Source organism: Lepus europaeus, chromosome 16 (genome assembly GCF_033115175.1).
Source record: "Lepus europaeus isolate LE1 chromosome 16, mLepTim1.pri, whole genome shotgun sequence".
Classification (NCBI taxonomy): domain Eukaryota; kingdom Metazoa; phylum Chordata; class Mammalia; order Lagomorpha; family Leporidae; genus Lepus; species Lepus europaeus.
This window is the reverse complement of record NC_084842.1, coordinates 90,779,023-90,787,001: the sequence shown is the minus strand read 5'-3', so window position 1 is coordinate 90,787,001 and position 7,979 is coordinate 90,779,023. Positions and strand designations below refer to the sequence as shown.

Genomic DNA, 7,979 nt, shown 5'->3' with positions numbered 1-7,979 from the left:
CTCCTCGGGGGACGGGGGGTGGCAGGACTCAGTCTCCACCCAGGTTCCTGTCCGCAGAGCAGCGGCTGCAGCAGCCAGGGCCACCGGCCGACGCAGGAGCCCCCAGGGTGTGCGTCCGCAGAGGGCTGGGCTGGAAGCAGAGCCGGACTCTGGCCCAGGCACTGCCGTGTGGGTGCGGGCACCCAGCCCTGCCTCACCCCTGACCTCCCGTGAGCGCCTGTCACTCGTGAACTTGAACTTGCAGGGAGTTGACTGCGGCCTTGAGTTTTTGAGTCAGCGTCTTTCTCCAGTCCTGGAGACACCGAGCCACGGTCTCTCCGAGTGCTGCCGAAGGCCATTGGCTCCTCCTTTCCCCACAGCCAAAGGGACGACGGATGGACAGAGCTGCTAGCCTCGGCCTCACCCCTCCAATGCTTGTGTGGCCCGGCAGGGCAGAGGAGCCCGGAGCCTCTGGATCAGCAGCAGGGGGCGCTGGCGGGACCTGAACCCAGGCCCCAGTCACACTCCGGTTAGGCTCTTACACTACCACAACTGCCAATTTCTCTTCCTTTTTTTTTTTTTTTTTTTTTTTTTTTTTAGGGATTTCACCTTTTTTGTTGACCTATGTCCCAGCTCAGGGACGCGCCTCACCCGCGCCAGCGTGCACGGAGCCGTTAACTGGGCTCCATATTCCCACTTGGTTATTTTTCAGAGTTTCCTCTCCAAAATGTTTTACTTCCACTGTATTTGAAAGTCAGATAGATACAGAGAGAGGGAGTAAGGGGAGAGGGAGGGAGGAGAGAGAGAGAGGGAAAGAGAGATAGGGAGAGAGGGAGAGAAGGAGGAGGAGAGAGGGAGGGAGAGAGAGGGAGGGGGAGAGAGGAAGAGAAGGAGGGGGGAGAGGGAGAGGAGGGAGAGATAGGGAGAGAGGAAGAGAAGGAGGGGGAGAGAGGGAGGAGGAGAGGGAGGGAGGGGGGAGAGAGGAAGAGGAGGGGGAGAGAGGGAGGAGGAGAGGAGGGGGAGAGAGGAGGGGGAGAGGGAAGGAGAAAGGGAGGGGGAGAGAGAGGAAGAGTAGGGGGAGAGAGGGAGGAGGAGAGGGAGGGGTGAGAGAGGGAGGGGGAGAGGGAAGGAGAAAGGGAGGGGGGAGAGAGAGAAGAGGAGGAGGGAGAGAGGGAGGGGGGAGAGAGAGGGAGGGGGAGAGAGGAAGAGGAGGAGGGGAGAGGGAGGGGGAGAGAGGGAAGAGAAGGAGGGGGAGAGAGGGAGAGAGAGGAAGAGAAGGAGGGGGAGAGAGAGGGAGAGAGAGGAAGAGGAGGAGGGGGAGAGAGAGGGAGGGGGAGAGAGAGGGAGGGGGAGAGAGGAAGAGGAGGAGGGAGAGGGGAGGGGGAGAGAGGAAGAGAAGGGAGGGGGAGAGAGTGGGGGAGAGAGGAAGAGAAGGAGGGAGAGGGAGGGGGGAGAGAGAGGAAGAGAAGGAGGGGAGAGAGAGGGAGAGAGAGGAAGAGGAGGAGGGAGAGGGAGGGGGAGAGAGAGGAAGAGAAGGAGGGGGAGAGAGAGGGAGAGAGAGGAAGAGGAGGAGGGAGAGAGAGAGGGAGGGGAGAGATTGTCCATCCTCTGCTCACCCCCCAGAGCCCGCAGCAGCTGGGTGTGGATCTGAAGCCGAGAGCCAGGAGCTCCATCCGGGTCTCCCGGTGGGCGGCAGGGATTCACGCACCCGCAGGAAGCGGATCACGCGTGGGGCTGCCGGGACTCCGACGGGCACCTCCCGGGTGCAGTGCCCGCCTCCCAGGCGGTGACTTAACCGCTGCCCCAGCACCTGCCCAGCAGCTGCCCTCTTAAAAAAATAGTTGGGGGAGGGGAGGGGTCTCCTTGACAGCAGAGAGGTGGACGGGTCCGAGTGCCCCGCGCTGCCCACGGATGGGCCCTGAGGGCGCTGCTGAGTGACAGCAGCCGGTCACCAAGGGACGAGCGCCCTAAGGTCCCCTTCGGTGAGGCGCCAGAGCCGGAGCGCTGGGGACAGAAACCCGGCGTTGAGCGGGCCGCGGAGGCCGCCGTGGCGCACAGCCGTGTGGCCGCACCACCTGCCCGAAGCCCGTGCACCTGCGGGGTCTGGACCAGGCGGAGCTGGCGCGTCCGGGGGACAAGGACAAGGGGCGGAGGGGACGCGGAAGGCGGGGCCGCCCAAGCTCGGTTTCGCCTGCGTGTGACGGCCACGCGCCCGCCCGCTGCCACAGCGACCTGCGCCGTCGGGCCGGGGGGTGCGGCGGGCCCGAGCGAGGGGCGCACGCGAGGCCGGGGCCGTCCTCCGGGGCGCGGCGCGAGTCCCCGCGGCGCGGGTCGCGGTCCCGTCCCTCCCACAGGGCGAGCCCCGGGGAACCCAGCCAGGGGGCAGACGCGGCCGGGGCTCCGGGCCCCCTCGGGAGGAAAGAGGCGCAGCGAGGGCGCCCCGGGCCCGAGCGCACGGCCCCGGGGAGGGGGCTCCCTGGGCACCGAGCGGGTGGGTGGGCTGCCTCGCCTCGCCCCGCTGTCCCAGGCCGGGGACGGAGGCCGCGCGTCTGTAACCGCCGCCGCCTCCACGACGCTCTCTGGGATCCGCCGCTCCAGGGAGAGCCTGCGGGGACCCCCAACGCGACTGTCCCTTTAAACCGCGGCCCGCACAGCCTCGGGTTTCCATGACGACGCCGAGGGGTGGCGGGGACCCAGGCGGGGCGCATGCGCGACACGCACACCGTCCTCGGAGTCGCCCGCGCCGCCAGTCGCGGGATCCCTGAACCGCGGTAGGGGCAGGGTGGGGCGGGGCCGCGGGGTGGGGTTGTCGGGGCTCCGGGGACGGGCTGGGTGGGGGGCGGTGGGTCCGTCGTGCCCGGGGTCGGCGGGCAGGCGGGGGCTCCGCAGGCCCGGGGGTGGGGCCCGGCGGGGTCGCCGGGCGGGACAGGGCTTCGCGGGTCCAGGGCCTGGGGCGGTGGCGGCCGCCGGCCGAGACGGGGTCCGGGGCGGCGAGCCGAGGCCGCGGGCTGCGGGAGGCCCGGGGCCGGCGCCGCTGACCCCGCGCGCCCTCCGCAGGGCGGCCCCGGGCTCCCTCCGCCGGCCATGGCCTCCCCGCCCACCTGCCGCGCCCCGAGGCCGCCGCCGCTGCTGCTGCTGCTGCTGGGCGTCGCGCTGCTGGGCGCCGGGGCGCGCGCCGAGCCCGCCGCCGGGAGCGCCGTCCCCGCGCAGAGTAGGTGCCGGGCGCGGCCCCGGGGCGCTTTGTCCCCGGGACGGTGGGCTGGGGCTGGGGACCCTCGGGCGGGGCCGGGCCCGAGCCGCCGCTCCCTCCCCCCGCAGGCCGCCCGTGCGTCGACTGCCACGCGTTCGAGTTCATGCAGCGCGCCCTGCAGGACCTGCGCAAGACGGCCTACAGCCTGGACGCGCGGGTGAGCCTGCGGGCCCGGGAGCCAGGGTGGGTGCCGGCCTGGGCTGCACCTGCGGCTGCCCGAGCAGGCCCTCCCCGGGCGACTGCGCCCATTCCGGGTGCTGGGGCGGGGGCGGGAGGAACAGCCCAGGGCCAGAGCTTGTCCGGAGGGCGGGGACGGGGGCGACAGGGACTCGCGCTCCTACCAGAGGGAGAACTGGAGGTGGGAAGAAGGGGAGACTCCGGCGGGTCCCACGCCTGGAGGAGCGGCCCCTTTTTTGTCCCTGGGGAGGGGGGTTAAGGCGCCCTGAGAGCAGCTGTCAGGCTGATCTGGTAGGAAGAAGTGGAATGGGAGGTGGGACCCAGGCACGCATGGTGGGGGGCATTGAGGGAAGAGGGCGTCCCTGGCAGCCGTGTCCACCCCAGGCAGGCAGTGTCCACCCCGGGCAGGCCGTGTCCACCCCAGACAGGCAGTGTCCATGCCAGGCAGGCCGTGTCCACCCCTGGCGGGCCATGTCCACCCTGGGCAGGCTGCGTCCACTGCAGGCGGGCCGTGTCCACCCTCACGGCCTCTTTTTGCTTTGCAGACAGACACCCTCCTGCTGCAGGCTGAACGCCGGGCCCTGTGCGCCTGCTGGCCCTCGGGGCGCTGACCACCCGGGGCCAGCTCTGCTCCCTGCCAGTAAACACCCACCAGCATTCCCGTGTCCCGCCTCCCTGCTCCAGCCTCTGCTGTGCCGTCCCTGGGAGCTCCCGGCTGGGCCCTCCGGGGCCTAGCTCTCAGCCTGCTACACCGCTCCCTGTGCGCCACACCCCGGGGTGCTCCCTGACCTGCCTTGCCCTGAGGCTGGGCATGGAGACACTGGCCCGGCTCCCGGAGGCTCCTCTGCAATGGGTGGCTGGGGCTGGGGGCTCTGGGGAGGCTGAGCTGGTGGGAGGGGGGAGGGGAGCTAGCAGGGGTCCATTTTCACAGCCACGCCCCTGTGCACCTGCCAGGGGTCTCCACGTAGAGCACATCACCTCCCTGTGGTTCATTCTGTAAATATTTTAAGTAAAATTAGAGGCTTTTATCAAAGCAGTGTGTGCTTATTGTTAGGCAGTCCAGGGGCGCAGGGGGGCATGGAGGGAGTGAGTGCCACTCCCTGCAGGCAGGACGCTGCCCCGGCGCCGCGGGGCGCACCTGCACCGCCTTCCCAGGAAGGTGCCCGGGCCTTCACCCGCTCATTCCACCATGGAGGGGCCCGTGATCCTCACTGCTTACCTGTCTGGGCAGGGCCCCTCAGGCCAGGTCTCTGTGCACACACACTGCTCCCGCGGCAGCCCGGCCATGGTGGGGAGGGTCCCTGTGGCCCCGGGAGCAGGCCAGTGAGGGACCCCGTGGGGACGGAGGCCGCCAGGCCAGGGTTCCTGGCCTGGGCGATGCCGGCGGGGTGCAGGGGAGGCCAGCGGCTGAGGCTTCCCTGGCCAGACTGCACAAGTCAGATAGAGGTGTTGTGTGCCCTGGGCCAGGCATCGTCCATCCGCCTGTGCGCCTGTGTGTGTGGTCTGTAACCTTGACCCCATGCAACCCTTGGGACTCCTAACTATAAAAGGTGGGGGGTGGGGCAGAGCTGCTCCACTTCCCATCCAGCTTCCTGCTGAGGCCTGGGAAAAGCAGAAGACGGCCCCTGCACCCACCCGGGAGGCCTGGGAGCGGCTCCTGGCTTCTGGCCCAGCACCAGTGCTTGTGGCCATGGGGGGGGGGGGTGAACCGGCGGGTGGGAGATTCTCTCTCTCCCCTTCTCTGTAACTGACCTCCAAATAAATAAATCTTAAAATAAAAAAAAAGATGGGGTTCAGCCGGGCGCTCGCTGGAGAGACTTACCTGGGGTGTGGAGGAGGGGCGGAGCCAGGCCGGTCTGGGTGTGGAGGGCCATCCTCGAAGCTGCTGCTGGCCCTGTCCTGAGGGGACTCGGGGCCCCGCAGCCGGGCAGGAGGCTGGAGGACACGGCCTGCTCAGCGCCTCGGGAGCGTGGCCTCACATCTGACCAGGACGCTCTGGCTGCCGCGGAACTGACCGACGGGCTGGAGTGGCCATGGGCTGAACAGAGTGGCCGTGGGGCGGGCAGCTGCATTCCAGCATTTGAAAACGGCAGGGTTCAAGGGAGGGGAGGGAAGGACTCGAGTTCCAGAGCACCTGGCCGGGCCCGGGGACAACCGTGAGGACAGGTGAGCTCCCTGGGGACAGGTGAGAAGGGGGACCTCGGGGCAGGCAGCAGCCTGAAGACCCTGAGTCCCTGCCCCTCACGTGGGGGACCCGGGTGCCGTTCCTGGCTCCAGCCTGGCCCCGCCCTGGCTGTCGCAGGCATTTGGGGAGTGAACCTGCAGATGGAAGACCTCTCTCTCTCTCTCTCTCTCTCTCTCTCACTCTGCCCTTCCAGTGAATAAGTGAACCCTTTTTTAGACACACGAGCGGTAAACAGGGATGCAGGCAGCAGTCGCCATTCCCTTTCTGGGTCGGCTTTTGTTCTCCTGGACTTCCTGTTTTCCTTATTCGCCCCTCCCCCATTGCCTGCCCTTATCGCACTGTCCTCCCAGCCACAGGTCATCGTCGTCTCAAGTAGTCCCCCACCCCCATGCTCCGGGCAAGCCCAAGCCCCCGGGCGTCCCCACCCTTCCCCAGACCTCAGCCCTCTCCTTCGGGCTGCACTCGCAGGCATGAGTGTGGGAAGCGGACTTCCTGAAGACAGACTGCTGGCACGGCCACTGGCCCCCGCCCCGGCCGCCCCCTTGACCTCCACTCCCTGCCTCAAGCACTTGCCCCTGGGAGACGCGACCCCCACCTCTGCTCACTGCCAGCCGCACGGCAGAGCCCGGGAGGCTGGCACAGCCGGGTGCCCACAGGGAGGGTGGGGCGGCGGGCTGCAGGGGCCACGGGTGCCCCCCTGCTCGGGCCTCCCTGGGGGAGTTCCGTGCTGCTTCCTCTCTCCTCTGTTGGGGGAACTTGGGCTGCATCTTTCCCAGGTTTTCTTCTACTTGGGGTGGTCGTTCAGGGCGGTTGGCCCGAGGCAGCTTCCACCTCCAGGGTAGGGCCAGGCCCCTCTTCACCTCTGAGCCTCCTGCTCGGGTCCCACAAGCTACCAGGTGGGGACACGACGCCCCCCCCCCCGCCGCCCCAACACGGTGGGTTAGGAAACATCCTGGTCTGGGGGCCCCCTGCCTCCCGGTGCTCAGAAGCCTGGGCAGGGGTCCCCGTCTGCACTCACTCTGGGAACCCCCAGGCGGAGGCAGCAGGCGCTCCCAGGTGAGTGCCACGGCGTGGGGGAGGCTGGGACAGTGGGGCGGGGAACCCAGAGGGGGCAGGGTGGTAGCCAGGCCCTGGGAGGACAGCCTGGGCCGTGCAGAGCCCCCATGAAGTGGGTGCTGGCAGTGACCAGGGCTGACCCGGTGCCGTGCTCCGTGCTCATCAGCTGGCTGTCAGCCCGGCCTTCCCCTTGGGGCCAGAGAGGTGGGCTCCAGCCCCGCCTCCACCCGGTCTCCTAGGCCCCCGGTGGCTGTCCCTGGGCTCCAGCCCCGCCCCTTCCCATAGACTGTCCAGGCCACGGCGGGGTGGGGGGTGGGGAGGGTCACAGGGTTTACCGGGGCTGTCGGGGGCTGTGGGCTGGAAGGAGGGACTCCTGCACTTGCAGGCTGAGGCGAGCCAGAGCCCAGGTCCCTGGCACAGAGCAGGCGTGGGTTCCGACTGGGGGTGGCCTGAGGCTGGCGTGTGGCTCTGTAAGGGGCCGCACCACTTTGCTGAGGGCACGCAAGGCCTTGAGGTCAAGGGCCAGACACCGCTCGGGAGCTCCCGCCGGTAGTGGACCTGGCCTCACCGGCAGCCGGAGAGAGTGCCCTCCGGCCCCAGACCCCCACCCGGCACGTTAGCCCCCGTGTGTCCCCGGAACCCCCTTTCTGCCTGCACCCCGTGCGAGCTGTCGGCCACGGCGCCCTTTGCGCAGTCCACCTGGCGGACCTCGCGAAGCCGCTGTAGCTGGCCAGAGGCCTCGGCCGGCGCCGGGCACCGGCGCACCTCTCGCTGGACAGACCAGCGAGACTCTCGGATTGCGCCTGCAGCTCCAGGAAGGTGACGTAGGAAGCCCAGCCATGTCCCTGCGGCGTTCCGGCGACACTGGCGCGGGGCTTGGCTGTCCCGCCGCCCGGGGCCGGGGCCCTCCGTGGTGGACCGATTCTGCTTCCCGCTCTCGAAATCCCTTCGGGTGGGCCGCGCCCCTGCCGGCCCCTGCGTGACCTTAGCGCCCCTCTGAGCCCGCTCCACCGCCCAACGCAGGCCGAGGGTCTTGCCCCAATCTTGCAGGGGGTGGGGAACTCTCCCACCCTCCCTGTGAGTGACGCGGGCTGCCGGTGCAGGGCGGCTGGGTCTACAGGCACCGGGGAGGGGTCTGCGACCACCTGCCCCGCCCCAGCCCGTATCTTCTGTGAGTCTCACCAGAGGACGTGGCTCTACGCAGAGAGCCCCCTGCGCCGAGAGCCCCCTGCACCTGCACCGAGCCCATGGGGCGCATGCGCCGACCGCGGAGGGCTGGGGCCTGGCCGGGAGGGGTCCTGCAGGCCTTGCGCCCCCGGAGCCGCTGCGGGA

The 7,979-nt window shown here is 69.1% G+C and overlaps 1 protein-coding gene across 1 annotated transcript; it reads left to right on the top strand.

Moving 5' to 3' along the window:
* Nucleotides 1-2,695: 2,695 nt before the first annotated feature.
* NICOL1 (NELL2 interacting cell ontogeny regulator 1) lies at nucleotides 2,696-5,152 on the top strand. Its single transcript, XM_062213100.1, has 4 exons — nucleotides 2,696-2,750; nucleotides 3,037-3,190; nucleotides 3,298-3,386; nucleotides 3,952-5,152. Exons 2-4 carry the CDS (start codon nucleotides 3,064-3,066, stop codon nucleotides 4,015-4,017), a joined length of 282 nt encoding a protein of 93 aa, XP_062069084.1. The 5' UTR covers nucleotides 2,696-2,750; nucleotides 3,037-3,063; the 3' UTR covers nucleotides 4,018-5,152.
* Nucleotides 5,153-7,979: the final 2,827 nt, after the last annotated feature.